This window comes from Hibiscus syriacus, unplaced genomic scaffold, assembly GCF_006381635.1.
Source record: "Hibiscus syriacus cultivar Baekdansim isolate YM2019G1 unplaced genomic scaffold, ASM638163v2 tig00110764_pilon, whole genome shotgun sequence".
NCBI lineage: Eukaryota > Viridiplantae > Streptophyta > Magnoliopsida > Malvales > Malvaceae > Hibiscus > Hibiscus syriacus.
In genome coordinates this window covers 171,010-189,058 of record NW_024062852.1, presented here as the reverse complement: position 1 = coordinate 189,058, position 18,049 = coordinate 171,010, and the positions used below count along the sequence as shown (strand labels likewise).

The 18,049-nt window shown below is 33.4% G+C and overlaps 2 protein-coding genes and 1 pseudogene across 2 annotated transcripts; 1 reads left to right on the top strand and 2 right to left on the bottom strand.

Annotated features, from left to right (window-relative positions):
- Window positions 1–6,681: 6,681 nt before the first annotated feature.
- Window positions 6,682–10,327, top strand: LOC120139641 (annotated as a pseudogene).
- An 871-nt stretch (window positions 10,328–11,198) lies between these two features.
- Window positions 11,199–12,218, bottom strand: LOC120139643. Its single transcript, XM_039154806.1, has 2 exons — window positions 12,045–12,218; window positions 11,199–11,893 (listed from the first exon to the last, which is right to left on the bottom strand). Exons 1-2 carry the CDS (start codon window positions 12,201–12,203, stop codon window positions 11,600–11,602), a joined length of 453 nt encoding a protein of 150 aa, XP_039010737.1. The 5' UTR covers window positions 12,204–12,218; the 3' UTR covers window positions 11,199–11,599.
- Window positions 12,219–12,303: 85 nt separating this feature from the next.
- On the bottom strand, window positions 12,304–13,544 carry LOC120139617. The gene is made up of 7 exons (XM_039154782.1): window positions 13,541–13,544; window positions 13,370–13,462; window positions 13,063–13,309; window positions 12,897–12,955; window positions 12,747–12,783; window positions 12,582–12,653; window positions 12,304–12,481 (listed from the first exon to the last, which is right to left on the bottom strand). The coding sequence occupies exons 1-7, from the start codon at window positions 13,542–13,544 to the stop codon at window positions 12,304–12,306; spliced, it is 690 nt and encodes a 229-aa protein (XP_039010713.1).
- Between the last annotated feature and the right edge of the window lie 4,505 nt (window positions 13,545–18,049).

Sequence of the window (18,049 nt, the reverse complement as noted above, 5' to 3'; positions counted from 1 at the left end):
AAAAATCTTTCTGGTCAAATGACCATAATACCCTTAATGTCCTTTAATAATTACCAAATAACCTTCAATATATATATATTCAAATAATCATTGAATTCTTTCATTCTTCTACTTTAGTCACCAATTCTAAAACTTTACAATTTGGTCACTAACCCGGTAGTGCGGATGTACAAATCTCCCCTCCTTTAAGAAAATTCATCCTCGAATTTTTCACTGAACATCTTAGTAAGAACATATCTTCAAATGTTCTTATGTTGCTTCCTTTACTTAATCTTTCTTCTCTTAGTTCTTCTACTACCTTTTTCCTTTATACATCCTTATCATGTTACTTATCATATAACCAATAGCATCAGTTCTTATCACTCAAAATCCTTAATCAATCAAATTCTTTATCAATCTTTAATTATCTTATAACCATACCAAACTTGTATTTCGTCATCATTTGACCAAAACACAACTTTAAATCTTCTCAATGTGATTACACATATACTTTAAGGAGTCAAACAATATTTTCACATCACCTTGCACACTTGTCTTATTTCTATATCAAAATTGTCCTCTGTACTTTCATAGTCATCGTATCTGATCCTTTAAATCAATCCCTTTCATTTCTTTATTCCTTATACATAATCATATATTTCCTTTCATGTTCACATACTCTTGTCTTATTACTTATGCTCATCTTTATGTACCAATCTTCATTGCATCTTCATTACTTTAATAACCCATTTCTTATACATAACTTCATTCTTATATTCTTATACTTGTATTTTTTCTTCCTGAAGATTCCATGTAAATACTTATCTCAGTTTCTACATCATAGCTATCTGCTCAGAATATACAACCATATCAAATTCACATCATAATCAATTAACTCAACTTATCTTTCCTTCAATCTATTATTCTATCCCTTTACTCTGACAGCTAGTCAATAATATGTTCAATCTAGGGTACAAACCCTAATCAACCAAACACATACATCCTGTCAAATCGAAATTATCTTAAAATTCACTTACTCAACTTATCAATTTCACCTCTATTCTCATATATCCCGAAATTTCTTTTATTCAAACTCAACATTCTGACTTCCTGTGTCCTATAATCTGATCATCGAATATACATATTCTCAAACTCTTCTTATCAATCCTCAGCTTTATTTAAATATACCAATTCTTACTTCCTTTTCCTTTACTATACCACATTACTATGATCCAAATATGCAACTATATCCAGATCCATTGCAGATCTGGTTATCATATCCTGAAAATATCTTATAATCTTATAATTCCAGTACATTTTATCACATACTCTAGTTAGCCAATGCTAACTCTTTCCATCTTAACTGCAAACCCTATCATAAACATACTCTTGTTTATGCGCAATATTATCACTTCGTTCCAAACTCATAAGCTCTGACATATACATCTTATACGCTTGTCACTAATGCACTTATCCTTGAGTTTTTTCTATACATAATCATCACGTCATTAGATCTTTTTAACATTCTTATGGTGACACCCGTTCACCATATTCTATCTTTTCACATAATAGCAAAACTACTCTACATCGTTTTTCCGATTCCAAACGATGAAATTTTCTATCATTATTCAGATATGATTTCAGCTTTCTGAAATCAACTTTTGATCTTACTAGGCATTTCCTGAGGTGTCCGCTCTTCATCCTGCCTGGCCAGGGCAAGTGAATAGCTATCACAATCAGGAATATCACCTTTCACTTACTTTGAAATTATCACGATCGGATTTCTACTGTATTAAACTATTCTTATTTTATTAGCAAGACTACGTATTCCTTACACTATCAGATCAGAAATTTTTCAATCTATGTTGGCATGTACACCTTTTATGACATTTTTGGACTTCGGTTTATGCCGAGAATCGGCTAAACCATAGCTCTGATACCATTAAATGTAACACCCCAACCGTATCCGACCCCGAATACGAGTCCGAAGTGTCACATTGACTTTTTAAACCTTGACTCTTAGAAAAATCCCGGGAAATTTAAAACTTTATTTAAAACCAAATACAGACTTATCAGAGTGCTCGTACTTAATGACTTATTACATGCCAACACTTTATACATAACCAAAAACATACTTTGTCAAATATTTCTGATCTGATCTTTTGGTAAGGAAAACTGACATGTCTTGCCCCGCATCACTCCTTACTCTTCTCGAAACCTACGTGTGAAACAATCACGCTAAGTCGAAGACTTAGTGAGGCATAACAACTTATAATGCACTTTAAAACCTATATTGATACATGCTGTCTATTCTATCATGTTACAGCAATTTCATGCATTTTTCATATCGTATAAATCATATCAGATAATTGCAGAAATACATGCATACACATACTTCATCATTATCCATACCTGTAAGCGTATGACTGTAACATTCATGAATCTGTATTAATAAGTTTATTGGCCCATGATAGCATATTGAGAACCTAAGGTATTTGAGTAATGTGAGGTTGTGCACTATGCTGTCACCACAGCTCGTATAAATGCACCGAAGTGCCCCGTAGAATTGCACCGAAGTGCCCGTAGAATTGCACCGAAGTGCCCGTAGAATTGCACCGAAGTGCCCGTAGAATTGCACCGTAGTGCCATATATGATGTCCATAAGGACCACATATTCCTTAAGAATCATATACATTACTATGGATCAAGTATGTGTCTTTCAAGACTTCACACAGGTTCCAAAGGATATACATATGTCCTAAAGAACCGAGTATACCCTCTACCCTTGGCATGCCAACTATACCTATAGTTCTCATCTACATAACATGGGCTTATACATTTCCCGTAGTTCATATCGCGTAGACATAGTATTTTCATACCTTTAACACATATGCATATCATTTACATACCTTTATCACCTAGTTCATATAACTTTATATAATACATCGAAACACCTAGAACACTTTCCCGTAGCTTATAGTCATAAGTCTTATCTCATAACATATACTTGTTTTCACATATATATATATATATATATATAATATATATATATATATATATATATATATATATTCATATCATTTCTTATACATCACATAATTCATTTAACATCCATAACATATATGTAACATATTAATAGAAATACCTATAAGTCATATCACTTAGCACATATATATACTTATAGTCACATGCTTATATCTTAATCTTATGCCTTCTCTTAGACCTATATCTATTCACATGTTCAGGTAATCCACCATTTCATCACATAATTATGTATTCATATAACTCATTTCATTTTATTTCATATATATATCCTCAAGATTTATCCTAATATAAATCATAGCACTCTTATAATTCATATTCATATTCATCTCTGTCAGACTTATAAACACATCTCACTTCTATTATTTCTTTATGTATAATCTAATCTGTTTACTTAATTCAATTTCATATAACTCGTATAATATTCTCATAACTTCACAAATTTCTATCATTCAACATATGTGTTATAGCTTTATTTAAACATATGAATCTTTCCCATCTAGCTTATCTTATATGTCATCTTATCATTTATGTTCAAATCTCCTAGTTAGTGTACTATTCTCACTTCATCCTATAGATCAATATTATCCAACTTATTTCACTTATCATATAATATATATTATATTTTACTATGATCACTAGTTTTACATCTCATCTAATTCATAACCTTTCTTATGTAATTACTTATACTTTATCATCTAACACATAAAAGAACAGATCGATCCATATAATCAAGCATACATACATGCATATTCAACTCATTTCTTTAATCAGCATTCATGTGTAACACTTCAGGAAATAGACTCATCGCAAGTCTTATTCCCATCGCACATCATATACTATCGAATATGCACTCACCTGGCCTCACTAGTCAATTCCAATCTCTTATCTTTCCCTTGATCGATCTTACTTGCCAAACGTTCCGGAATTGCTTTATGCGTAGAATCTACATAAACGTACATTTCGAGACCATCATTAGATACCTACACCTTGTAATTGGATACTAGCAACTTAAACTAACTAATTAAACCCATATTCCCAATTTTCCTTTAGGGGGAATCGGTTCCCCCCTATGGGGGTATCGGTTCCCCCATGACATACTGGAAATTCTTGTTCGTTTGAAGGGGTATCGGTTCCCCTTGAATGGGTACCGATTCCCCTTGCCCAGAAATCATATTTTTTTGAGCTCGAAAATCCTTCATTTTCAGCTCAACATATCATATTTCATTCCCTTTAATATTCCTAACTTTCATACACATACTTAAACTCATTTCTACTCCATAATCACTTCTTTAAACTCAAAATTCTATCATTTACATGTCATTCAAGAATCACACTAAATTTCCAACATGTTCTAAAACCCATTCTATCACTTCATATCTCTTAATTTAATCCTTGACAAGTCAAATTCAACTTCACAATCTATTAACTCCTTCCATATCAAAATTCACTTAAAAACTCATTTTCTTAATTTCTCATAACTTAATCTTTGAGGTTTAAGCCACCTAAAGCTTTCCTTAATCTTTCTTAATATCCCAAATCAAAACAAGCTTTAAAACGAAAGAATTAACCAACTAAAGACTCACTTACCTTATACCAAGCTTCACGGTTGAGAGGAAAGAAGAACTGAACTGAAAAGCTCTGGACTCTTCTTCATACGTGCTTATTACCCTTTAAAAAAAATTATAAAAAATCTTTATGGTCAAATGACCATAATACCCTTAATGTCCTTTAATAATTACCAAATAACCTTCAATATATATATATTCAAATAATCATTGAATTCTTTCATTCTTCTACTTTAGTCACCAAATTCTAAAACTTTACAATTTGGTCACTAACCCGGTAGTGCGGATGTTACAGACGCGTCGTTTTTGATCGATTATTTTTTCATTTTAATTTAGTTTTTATTTGTGATTGCTATATGTGGTTCTAGCTTCTGGCTTTACTAACACTTAATTTGGGTTTTCTGTTTCATTTATTTTGTTATTATAACTTGAGCTTTAACTTGTTTTAGCCTTGTTCAATTGATAGATCTTGTGTGTGTTCGAGTGAGAAATTGTATTGTGCTCTGTCATGGTGAAACGTCACACGATTTCAGTGTTCGTTGGGGACGAAAGTGGAATCATAAACATGATAGCGGGAGTGTTTACCCGAAGAGAATACAACGTCGAGTCCCTTGCTATTGGTCTCAACAATGACAAGGCTCTGTTTACTATCGCCATCTCCGGGACCGAAAAGGTTCTCTGACAAGTGGTCGAGCAACTGAATTAGGGTTGGGTTTGTGATGGAGTGTGAAGAAGGGAGAAAATTATTTAGGGTTAAACGGTAAAAGGCATTAAAACGTTTATTTTTTCATTTTAATTTATTTTTTATTTGCAAAAATTACTTTTTAATATTAAAAAATATGTCACGTGACATTTTTAATGGGTTAACGACTAAACTTAACAGTCCGTCACGACGTGACCAATTTTGAGTTACGGAATGAAATGTTAGGCACTAAATAGAAACAAAAAAAACGTTAGACACTGAACTGAAAAAACGAATATAGATTAGACATCTTTTGTATACTTAAGCCATATAAATATCATAAATCCGTTATCATAAAATCCCCGAGGAGCTCTTTTTTTTTTCCTGAAATAAAGAAAAGGTCGAAGTAAGAAATATAATATTGTGGTTACAAATAATATAGTTAACTTTTAAATTATGATATAGATTTGAGTCTTGCAATTAATGTTGGTATACACTTGAAATTAGTGTAAATTTTCTGTCAACTGAATTAATAAAACCATTATGGTATCAACCTATACATATAAGTTATTAAAAAATAAAAAAATAAAATCATATTAAATGCTGTTTCTCTTTTAGAAAAAAGAAAAGGAAAAAGAAAATGTTGTTTTTATTTTCATTTGCGTAAATTATACCGTTAATTATTAAACATATATAAATTTTAATCTGTTAGATATTGTTGTCATTTTCATGTTAATGAGTAACAAAGTCTTATGGTGTTGCTTAATTTACAATAGTGACAAATAATTTCTTTTTGGAAATTAATTGATCAGCAGAAAGAAGTCGTTTTATATGATATTGATTTGAGGTGAGTATTCGATCATGTCGAGTTAAATTAAGTTAAAAAAATTTGATTTATTCGAGTTGATAAATATTATTTTAGAACTCAAATTTTATTGGAAATATTTTTAAGTTGGGTCAAATTATTCGAATTTCTATTTAATTTAATTATAAACATTTATAATATTTTGTTATTATTTGATTCTAACTTAAACAATCTTTTATAATCATATATATATTAATATTTTTTTATATGTAATATATATATATATACTATTTAAAGTTGAGTGACATGATTTAAACTTAAAAATTAATCACTAATTATTAAAATTTTAAGTTATATTTTATAATTTAACTTGAATTTAATTTTTTTTAAATCAAACTGAATTTATAAAATATGAGTGTTGAATTAGTAAAAAAAAATTCTACTTTTTGAGTTGATCTCTCGCCGTCTGATCATAGGCTCTTTATTATTGCCAACGGTCTGTTATGTGCTGATTCTGCATTTTCCTGCAATCTCTTCCTAAATTTTCTTGATAGATCTGAAGGAATTTTTATTCAATTTTGATTTGCAAAAATCCCCCCAAAGAAATGGTTTCTCCGGCCACCATCCAAAGATCCCCCACTACCACCACCTCCTCCTCCCCTCTCCACCGTCTCTCCACTTTCAAAAACCCTCCCGCTTCTACTCATGCTCCTCCTCCGCCACCTTCCTCCATTCTTGACTCTTTCGCCAAAGACCCAATCCTCTCCCCTTTCCTCTCCCCTTCTTTTTCTTCCACCTCCTTCTCCTCCGCCGCTCTTTCGTCCGGATCCCCTGCATCAACCGCCGAACATCTCCTCCAAGCCATCCGCCAACTCGATTCCCAAATCCGTTCTCACGTCCTCTCTAACCACCCTCTCCTCCTCACTCAGTTATCTTCCCTTAACAACGCTGAGGTCTCCCTCTCTACTCTTAGATCTTCCATCTCTTCGCTTCAATCTTCTGTTCGTCGTGTCCGATCCGAGCTCTCCGAACCCCATAATTCGATTCTCTCCAAAACGGTCCAGCTCTCGAATTTACATAGAACTTCCGAGCTTCTCTCCCACTCCATACGTGCTATTCGTCTTTCCAAAAAGCTACGAGACCTTATGGCTTCCGCTGAAGCAGAGCCTGATAAGTTGGATCTTGCCAAGGCTGCTCAGTTGCATAATGATATCTTGACTTTGTGCGAGGAATATGATCTTGGCGGTATTGATATGGTCGACGAGGAAATCAATGCGGTGAAAGAGATAGGGAGCAAGTTAAGAAGTGAAGCAATGAAAGTTTTGGAGAAGGGAATGGAAGGGTTGAATCAGGCTGAAGTGGGGACTGGGTTGCAAGTGTTTTACAATCTTGGGGATTGAGAGGGACGGTGGAGCAGTTGGTGAATAAATACAAGGGGATGGGTGTGAAGAGTGTGAGTGTGGCGTTGGATATGAAGGCTATTTCAGCTGGTGGTGGTAGCGGATTTGGTCCTGGAGGTATTAGGGGGAGCGGAACGCCACAGATTGGAGGAAGTGGGAGGGCAAGAGAGGCGTTGTGGCAGCGGATGGGGAGTTGTATGGATCAGTTGCATTCTATAATGGTTGCAATTTGGCATTTGCAGAGGGTTTTGTCGAAGAAGAGAGACCCTTTTTCGCATGTCTTACTGCTTGATGAAGTCATTAAGGTAACCCCGTTTCTATTTATTTTCATTTTCTTTCTGTTATGGTAATTCTATTCATAATTGAATTAGTCTAGTTTAGTTTTAGATACGAGCATGAGTCCCTATGCTCTGTTTTTTTTCTATTTTTGTCCATGTTTATATCTCTACGTTTATCACTACTTCGAGAAAAATGAAGAGTCATAACAACATAGGAAATGTCATAATATGAAACTGCTGTTTTCCAGCTTGACTGTAATTATTTATGCTGCTTGGTGCAGGAGGACGATCCCAAGCTAACAGATAGAGTGTGGGAAGCTCTGGTTAAGGCTTTTGCTACCCAAATGAAGTCTGCTTTTACAGCATCAAGTTTTGTCAAAGAGATATTCACAAATGGGTATCCGAAACTCTTCTCTATGATGGAAAACCTTCTTGAAGGAATTTCACGTGACACTGATGTCAAGGGGGTGTTACCAGCTATACCTTCAGAGGGAAAAGCCCAAATGGTTGCAGCTATTGAAACTTTCCAGATGGCTTTCTTGGCTGGCTGCCTAAGCCGTCTGTCCGATATTGTTAATTCTGTTTTTCCAGTCTCCAGCCGTGGTAGTGTTCCCTCCAAAGAACAGGTCTCTAGAATTCTTTCTCGCATTCAGGAAGAAATTGAAGCTGTTCAATTAGATGCTCGATTGACTCTTCTTGTGCTGCGTGAAATTAGTAAAATTTTGCTGCTGATTGCAGAACGAGCTGAATATCTGGTATTTTGTTTTTCCTGTGTTAAATCTGTTATTTTCTTACCGAGTAGAATTTCTACTATGTGCAGAATTATACATTAATACGCCAAGTACATTATATCCTTGATTGCCTTTCCTAATCTGCTATGGCTTGTTTATGTGAGTTTATGACTGAAAACTTGTTAGTATTTTGTCCCCGCCTTGTCATTGTAAGTTTTTGGTATATTTGGGAAATCGGGTCGTAGTGTGATTATATTGCATGTTTTTTATAACATCATTTTGTAATTCATAACTAACTAGGGTAACATCTAAATTTCATATCATCAAATAAACACATTTCACTAGAAGTTTTATGCAATTCTATAATGATCCATCTGGTGAGGCAACTGGTTGAAACAATTACCCTGACCATATTTCAGCTTTTCTGACTGTATGCCCCCTTTTTTTATCTTACGAGTATAAAATGCATTGCTTTGTGTGATAATTTTTTTAGGCATATATCCCAAGCGTTAGGTAACTACATTTTAAGCCTATGGCATTCTTTGATGCTGTATTTGATCTTATCATGGACTTGATATAGTTATAAGTGATCAGTTTAAACTCATTGTTGATTTTCTGGAGGTTTCCTTTTCTCAAAAGTCAAAACCCTGAAAAAATCTTGCCAAATCTTATAGGTGTATATCCATTAATACAATTGTGTGTGTGCAATAAAGTACATAATTTTCATATACAAAACACTCACAAACACATATATATGAAATACTAAGTGTATTCAACTTTGTTAAACTGGCAGATATCTACTGGTCCTGAAGCCCGCCAAGTATCTGGTCCTGCTACTGCAGCTCAGCTCAAGAACTTTGCATTATGTCAGCATCTACAAGAAATTCATACACGCGTAACTTCTATGATCATAGGGCTTCCAACTATTGCTGCAGATGTGTTGTCACCTTCACTTGGTGCAATATATGGTGTTGCATGCGATTCGATAACATCCTTGTTCCAGGCAATGATTGATCGTCTTGAATCTTGCATCTTGCAAATCCATGACCAGAACTTTTCTGCACTTGGCATGGATGCTGCTATGGACAACAATGCTTCACCTTACATGGAGGAGTTACAAAAGTGCATCCTTCGCATTCGTAGTGAGTTCCTATCTAGGTTGTTGCCATCTTCAGCCAATGCTATAACTGCAGGAACAGAAACCATATGCACGAGGCTTGTGAGGAGCATGGCTTCAAGGGTTTTGATTCTCTTTATAAGGCATGCTTCTCTTGTCAGACCCCTTTCAGAATCAGGGAAGCTGAGAATGGCGAGGGACATGGCTGAGTTGGAATTAGCTGTGGGCCAAAATTTATTCCCAGTTGAACAACTAGGTGTACCATACCGAGCTCTTCGAGCATTCCGACCATTAATCTTCTTGGAAACTTCTCAACTAGGAGCATCTCCTCTTCAAGATTTACCCCCGAGTGTCATACTGCATCATCTCTATTCTCGAGGCCCTGAGGACTTGCAATCACCACTCCAGAGGAACAAGCTTACACATTTGCAATATTCGTTGTGGCTGGATTCTCAAGGGGAAGATCAGATCTGGAAAGGAATCAAGGTAACTCTGGATGATTATGCTCAAAGGTTAGGGCTAGAGGAGACAAGGAGTTCAGTCCTGTATATCCTCTTATGCTTCGATTAGGTTCATCTTTGGGTGAGAGTGCATCCGCATCTCAAAAATGACCAATCATCCACAATTTACACATATAAATTAGAATAAACAAATCGAAACGGCACTTGCCATGTTTTTGCAATGAACATCACTGGGAAAAAGCTTCAAAACTGTTGCTAGATCTATTTCAAACCTTTAGGTGAGCATGGTTTCATTAGCATAACTTGATTTTTTTTTCCTTAAAAATATTAATCCTTTTATGATGAACTGACAATTTGTTTATCTCCTCTGGGTCTTTAGGGTCTTATCACCTTGAAAAAAAGGGATCAATGGTTGCATAGCACTTTTGGCAGATTTCACAGCTGGTTGTAGTTGAATGCCCTCGACTTGACCTTTTAAGTTGTTTGAATTTTGTTGTCACTGGTTCTTTTTATGGTTTTCATCAGTTGTTTCGATTTATACATCGTTTTGTCATATAATACAGTTCCCAATACCAGATTTGTTATTATATTTTGACAAACTTATTATATGAATAATATCTATTTTTGGTTTATGTGCGGTATACTTAAATCAGATATTCATCTTAGCAAATGGAAAATTTTCAGACCAGTTCTGATTTCTGAAATGTTGCTTATGAATGGAAGTTATGCTGTCTGGAATTTTTATTGATATCTATCTATAACAGCATGCATACATCTAGCTCTGTAGATGTGATGCCTTTAAATGACGACAGGGGTGTCTTTTTTCTCCTGATTTTCGTTTAAGACATGAAAATAAGTGGATTTAAAGGATTTGTTTAACTATTACTTCCATTGTTGAAAGATTTGCAAATTATAGATTGTCCCCAGTTGCAAGCCAGAGGGATATCGGTGAGGACCGGCCTAAGGATTGCTCAGCATTAGAGTAAGCTAAAGCAGTTTAACAGGTACAACTTAAAGGTCAGTCTTCAGGTATCACTTCCCTCTTTCCTGGATTAGTATTCATATTCGATGCTCTCCTCAAAAACAAAATCCTTGTAACATAAACCAAAATGTAGATGAACAAATTTTCCTTTTATTCTTCAACAACTACATATTACATTGTATTATGGGGTTGATCCCCAGATCTGGAAGTACAAAGAAAAAATCTTGTATTTCTTGTAAATCTATTACAAAATTTAAACTTCTATTCAGACCAAAAAAATGGCCCTTGTAGATCCTTTATCTCTGTCTATTTCAGACAATTATCTCTATCTTTGTTTCAAATTTAGTTAATCTTATATATCTCTACCCTGTACAAAACTAGTATTGTCTGGAAGCTGCTTGGCTGCCTTGTCTTCCAAAGTAACAATCTTGAGATCTGCAGTATTTTTGCATCTAAATTGAATCAGGTATCACTTCATTATTTGCTTGTAATTCCAATGAATCTGTTGTTTTGGACGAAATGTCTGAAGAATGAAGGTCCTGATCATGGCGAGCTTACGCTGCCCATACAAGAACCAATATTACCATGACGATCAAGAGAAGAACCATTGCCGCCCATGCCATGCAAGCGGATCGCTTCCAAGGTTTGCTGTGTCGGCCAATGATCTTGGAAAATGCATCCTTCACGGACTGGCATTGGACTAGATTTTCCATGCCTGGATAAACGTTTAGCAGGTTTTCAATTGAACTTGCGTAAGCCTCCACTTTTTTGAAATCATTGCTGGATATGAATTGCCCCTCTTGACGGGTTTCATTGTTGGCATCCCAACAAGTAAATACTTCCAATATCTACAAAGAGATCAGCCAATTAAGCACCTATATCCGATATTTAACCAACAGTGTTGGAATTAACTGATGTATCGAACTCAAAAAGATTCGGGTAGGAGTAATGTTTAAGAACAACATAACAGAACCTTAAACCGAATTATCAATTGCATACCTTTGGTATGTTGCCGATCCTGATCGTATTAGCTGTGCAGTTATTTGTCTGATATGTATAGTCTGGTAGTGCAGAGAAAGGGTTGCAGACATGAGCAAGATTTGGATATGTTGCTTGCAGCTGTGAAATGTTCGAGTTCACCTGAAGAATCAAAACCATAAGCTAATCAAACTGTTTAACGAGTTTCTTGTTGCAAGTTAATATCGAGTTTGAATTTTGACCTCCGAGCAAAATACTCTGTTTCGATTAAACATATGAACTAAAGCAACAAATGAGATATAATTACCTCATTAACAAGGTTGTATATCCCAGCACTAACATCAGAGAGGACTGATTCTGCTGACAGCAATTCATCACAAGAGAGGATTGAACTCAAAGTATTGTTGTATGGATTTTCTTGGAAGTTTTCAAGAGCTCTGCATGTGTCACCTGAAAACCTGGAGAATTAAAGCATTTGTTTTTCAGTTTTTCAATTCAATCAAACCTGGAAATAAATCACAAATGGAAACCAGATAAATATAAAAAGCTTGCACTTGCTTTTCCAAGAAGAAATAAATTCCAAAGAACAACCAGCATAGAAAGGTCATGATCCAACATATCCCAATTAGCCTGAAAAGATTTGGGGGGGAAATGAAAACCTTCAGCTAAATTTTCACACCTTTAATTAGTAATTCACAATCATAAAAATCTCGAGTTTCTTACCAGTAAAGTGCTTGTCGAATTCTCAGAATTCCAGTCACTGTAGTAGGAAAAAGATAAGAACAATGGCAATCAACTAGTAGTTCAATCTTTTTCCATATTCAAACTTATTCAATCCAAACTTCATGATAATGAAAAGTTGCATAAACATACCTGACAAAGCAATAACAGCTACCAGGTTCAAGGAAATAGTCACCGTGGTTACTATAAACCTGTAAGATCAAATAGATACACATACATAACCAGTATGCATGGCACTTACATCCGAGTCTGAGTAGCATCAACACAACGATATCGGGGGAGCTTGAGAGAGATTTACACAATCTCGAGACCCCTATCGATCAACCGTCTGTTTTCTCTCGCCTGCCTCGCGATATCGCCGGCTTCAACATCCAATCTTCGAGACGTATCCGTAAGAAATCGAGAAGCCTGAACAGTTCCACTAGTGTCTCCCAAGCTATCCCTCATCTGTTTCATGGCTGCCGTAGTGTGATATATAGTTTGTGATGCCCCATTTACTGTTGTCATGATAATGTCCACCACAGAATTGGTTTCGATCTTTGAAGCTAAAAGAACATGATATTATTGAATCGAAACAATTAAAATTGAGAGTTTGAAGAAGTTACAGTGCCAGGATTGTGAAGATGATAGCCTGGAGAATAGGCCATAAGTAACATTGCTTGTGGCAGACCCATTTTTTGTTGGGTTTTCTGCTTCTTCTGCAACAGTAAGCAGTTACCAGGAGATATATTCCGTACAAAATTCCACATAAAAGCCAAGAGAACGCAATTGCGTACCCATAGATCCCTGTAAATACAACCGACTGCAAAAATAAAATAATTAATGGAACTTACGTAAGAATTTGTTCCGACCCAAGATAATTATTAAAATATCATTTTTATTTATGTATATATTATTAGTTAGATTTTAATAAAAACATACTTAAAATTAATATATAAGTTACTAGAATTATAATATTATATTACATTTTACTTTAATTTTATTTTATTAAAATAAAGAAATTAGTATTTTATTTGATATTTTTTATTTTAACAAAAATGTACATGAGAAAATAAAAATTATATCAATTCGGACTAGATTAGAGTTAGATTTTCAAATAAAATTTTGGATTTAATTTGGGTCAAGTAAAAGTATTTTTAAACTAAGTCAAGTTATTATGAATTTATTTTTTTAATTCGGATGATTTCATGTTTGAGACATTTTAGACTATTTATTTAAATCCTTTTAAATTTAATTCATTTAGAGTTATTTATTCATGTCATTTTAAATTAATATTGTTTAAGAGTGAGTTTAATTTGACATTTTATGGGTGAATTGAATTAAGGGTAAAGTACACAAATAGTACTTCTACTATAGGGTATTGTTTTGTTGAGTCCTTCAACTATTAAAAATTGCAAAATGATCTCTCATCTATAGGGTGATGTTTTGTTGAGTCCTCCGATAATTAAAAGTTACAAAATAATCATCCGACTATTCATATGTTCCAAGTCTGTCCATTTTCGTTAAAAACTTGACGACCGTCTAAGCTGGACATTAACATGTTGACTAGGATATGATAAAATCATATTTTAGTGATGTCTATTGGCACTGTTGTTGCTTTAAAGTACTGACTCGACTACATAATGTTTCAAGCATTGACTTGACACCGTAATGTAATCGAATAGTCAATCCACAAAATACAACTCAAACGATTATGAGATTATATTTTATCATATCTCAGTCAACAAGTTAACGTCCAACTCAGACCACCATCACTTTTTTAACGAAAAAAGATGAGTTTGGAACATATTAATAATCAGGTGACAATTTTGTAACTTTTAATAGTCGGGAACTATTTGTATGCTTTACCCTTGAATTAAACTGAATTTTGATTAACGATATCAAAAATATTAAATTGTTATATGCAAATAAAATTTGAAAAAGAGAAAGTGATTAGATTAATGTGAGATTGTAAGAGATAAGAGAATTACAGTCCAATAATGGTCGTTAGTGATGTCAAATCCTCCTTTATACTTGTTGAATTTCTCCAATGGATCCACCCTCACCGTATCATCTTCATTGCTTGAATTTCTATCTAATTAAAAAAAAAAATTACGGACTTATCAGTTTGATAACATTATGGAACCAATTTCTTGTAAAAAAATAGTTTTTATAAAAGAAATTAAGTTGCGAAATATAAACCTGTCATAGAACAGAGCTGACCTGGTGAAGAAGCAGTTGGTATGAAATTAAAGGCTACAATGAGCGGTATGAAATTAAAGGCTACAATGAGCAGCATGAACAGCACCAATCTGAACCCCGTTGTGAATTCTAACATTTAATGCCAAAATCAAATTCCAAGATATGAAAGAAGAAGAAGAAGATTGTGACACACCAAGCTTTGAGCTTTTGGAGTAAATTCAGTTGGCAAAAGCAAAGCCAAAAAGGCATCTTGTCTAAGTGCAAAGATTGGATTTTTTATGTTATGTGTTCACATAACTTTTGTAAAACCAATTACCACTCAAGCAAGCAAAAAAACCAATTTTATTACAAGAATCAGAGAACTGAAGATTGGTTTACAAGATATGTTGGAAACATCAACCGAAGAACAAAGTTATAAGATAAGAGAGAAGCAACATAATAAGAAGAAGACAGGAAATGGTTTAAATGAAACTACTTACAGTATCAGTCTTCAAACCTCTCTTCAACACAATAAATGGCAGCCTCAAAATTCAATCTTTTGGTTTGACACAGACTGGGAATTAATTCAGAGTAAGTGATGTAGAAGCATAGACTCTTTTAAAATGAAGTCATCCATGTTTCTGTAATATTCAAAAACTGAACCGAAAACAGCATCAAGTTTGAGGTTAATTTGTTTATTACTGAAACAACTACTCCTCGGCTTAACCAAATATTTATGGAATTGATTTTAACCAAAACTATTTCCTTTCGTCTTCAAGAAAGAAGCAAGTTGTGTTGGTCAAAATGGTTATCTTTCCGTCCAGATGATGCTCATTTGTCCGCGATTTTCCTTTTTGAAAAAACGTTGGGGGTGCAACCAAGAAAGTCACACTGTGAATCTAAAACGATGGCTTATATTAAAGGGTAAAGTACATAAATGGTCCCCCGACTATAGGATGTTACTTTGTTGGGTTCCCTAGCTATTAAAAATTATAAAATGGTCCTATGACTATATGACATTGCTTTGTTAAGTCCCTGACTATTACAAGTTGCAAAATGACCACACGATATTCATATATTCCAAAACTTATCTTTTTTTGTTAAAAAATTGACAGTAGTCTGAATTTGATGTTAACATGCTAGCAGAGATATGCTAAAATATGATCTCAGAATCTCAAACGACTATCATATATCAATCAATATGTTCAAGTCCTACTTAGATGACCATCAATTTTTTACCGAAAAGGACGAGCTTGAAACATATAAATAGTCGGGTGATCATTCTGTAACTTTTAATAGTTAAGGGACTTAAGAAATCAATGCACTATAGTTGGGGGACCATTTATGTACTTTATCCTATATAGTTGGGGGACCATTTATGTACTTTATCCTATATTATATATACTATTGATAAAAAATTCACAAATAGAATTTAAATGATATCGTTTATTTTTAAGTTTTTATAAATCTAAAGAAGCATTTGATATGGTTTTGGTTATATTTTAAGAAAAAACATTGACAATAATTCCCACTTTACATGTTATATCAAACGCAATCATAGTATTGATATTAAAGATTAATAATTCTAATGGTAATATTAAAAAAAAATATGGATTTAGGTAGGTTTAAATATATATTTTCTGTTAAAAAATTATATATATGTTTTGATTTAGAGATTAAGAAATAAAATATTATTTAATATATTATTAGTAAAAAAATAATTTGTACGCAAACTATATTTAGATTAGCAGATACCCAGTGATATAAAAGATTTTAGAAGATTGACAACCACCTTAGTCAAAATTTTATAAAGGAATTGGACGAAACAGGGTAATTAGGTCTGGGTATTCCACCTTAGGGATCGAAACTAGCAGAGTATGATTCAAAGTAGCCTACTCACATCACAACCATGACCATCCACTCGTTAACAATGAAGATTGAGCCGCTAGGAACGAAGCTACTATCAACCTGGCGTTGAGGGCAGCCTACTACCTTATCTCCTCCTTATCCCATTACATATGGAAATAGGATTTTGTTGTTGTTACATGTCAGGAGAGACGTTTCTGTTACCAAAGTTACTTTTTTAGGGTAACTACGAAGTTTAGTACTTCGGCAATCAATTTTGGTTATCAACTATTTTTCTTTTCAAAATGTACTTAACGTTTAGTTTTGATTTCATTTTAGTCAGACTCCATTAAAAAATTTAACAGTGATGTTGATTTGTTACCATAAAGTAATACCACATTATCTTTGAAAAAAAATAAAAACAATGTCATTTCAACAGTTTTGTTAATTTTTTAACGGTTGTCGACCAAACTAAAATTAAAACGTAACATTAAATATGATTTAAAAAAATAGTAGAGTGATCAAAACAAAACAAAAAGTCATAGTTGATATACTAAATATGTAGTTTATCCTATTTTTTTTAAATGGCGTAGGAGCTCTGTCCTTCCTATAGGCTGTATTATACATATAAACTACATGAATATCAGGGTCGTTATAAATTACTCTTCTTAATCGATAGGGTAAGTAAGGATGAAAATTCGTTTATTTTCATATTTTTCGTATTATAATATAACAGTGTTTATATATATATATATATTAATTTCTAATACATAAAATGTGTTATTTCTTTGTTTCGTGTCATGTCATGCTTTCTATTACTTATATAATATTTATAGATTGATTTTGTAAATATTAATTGTGGAATATCCACCTCTGCTTGCTTGCTTGTTTATTAATTATACTCAACCAACATAAATTTTTATTATTTGAATTTTTTGGTACAAGAAATCTATATATTATAAATACATTCTTTTCACATGTACTGGTCTAGACTCTAGGATAATAATATTTCAATTTTTGTTTTATATTTCTATTACATTTAGATAAATTTATCTAATTAAAAAGACTTTAAAACACTTCAAAATCTATTATAAGAACTACTCTTAATTCAATTTATTCCATTCATAAAGATAAAATTCAAACCGCTAAAAAATTAACAATAGTTCGACTAATAGGTCCATCCAGCTAAATGAATCAATGGATCTAATTATATTTATTTTGAAGATGTAGGAAACAAAACATAAATGTTATTAATTATAAACAATGCATTTGTTGAATGT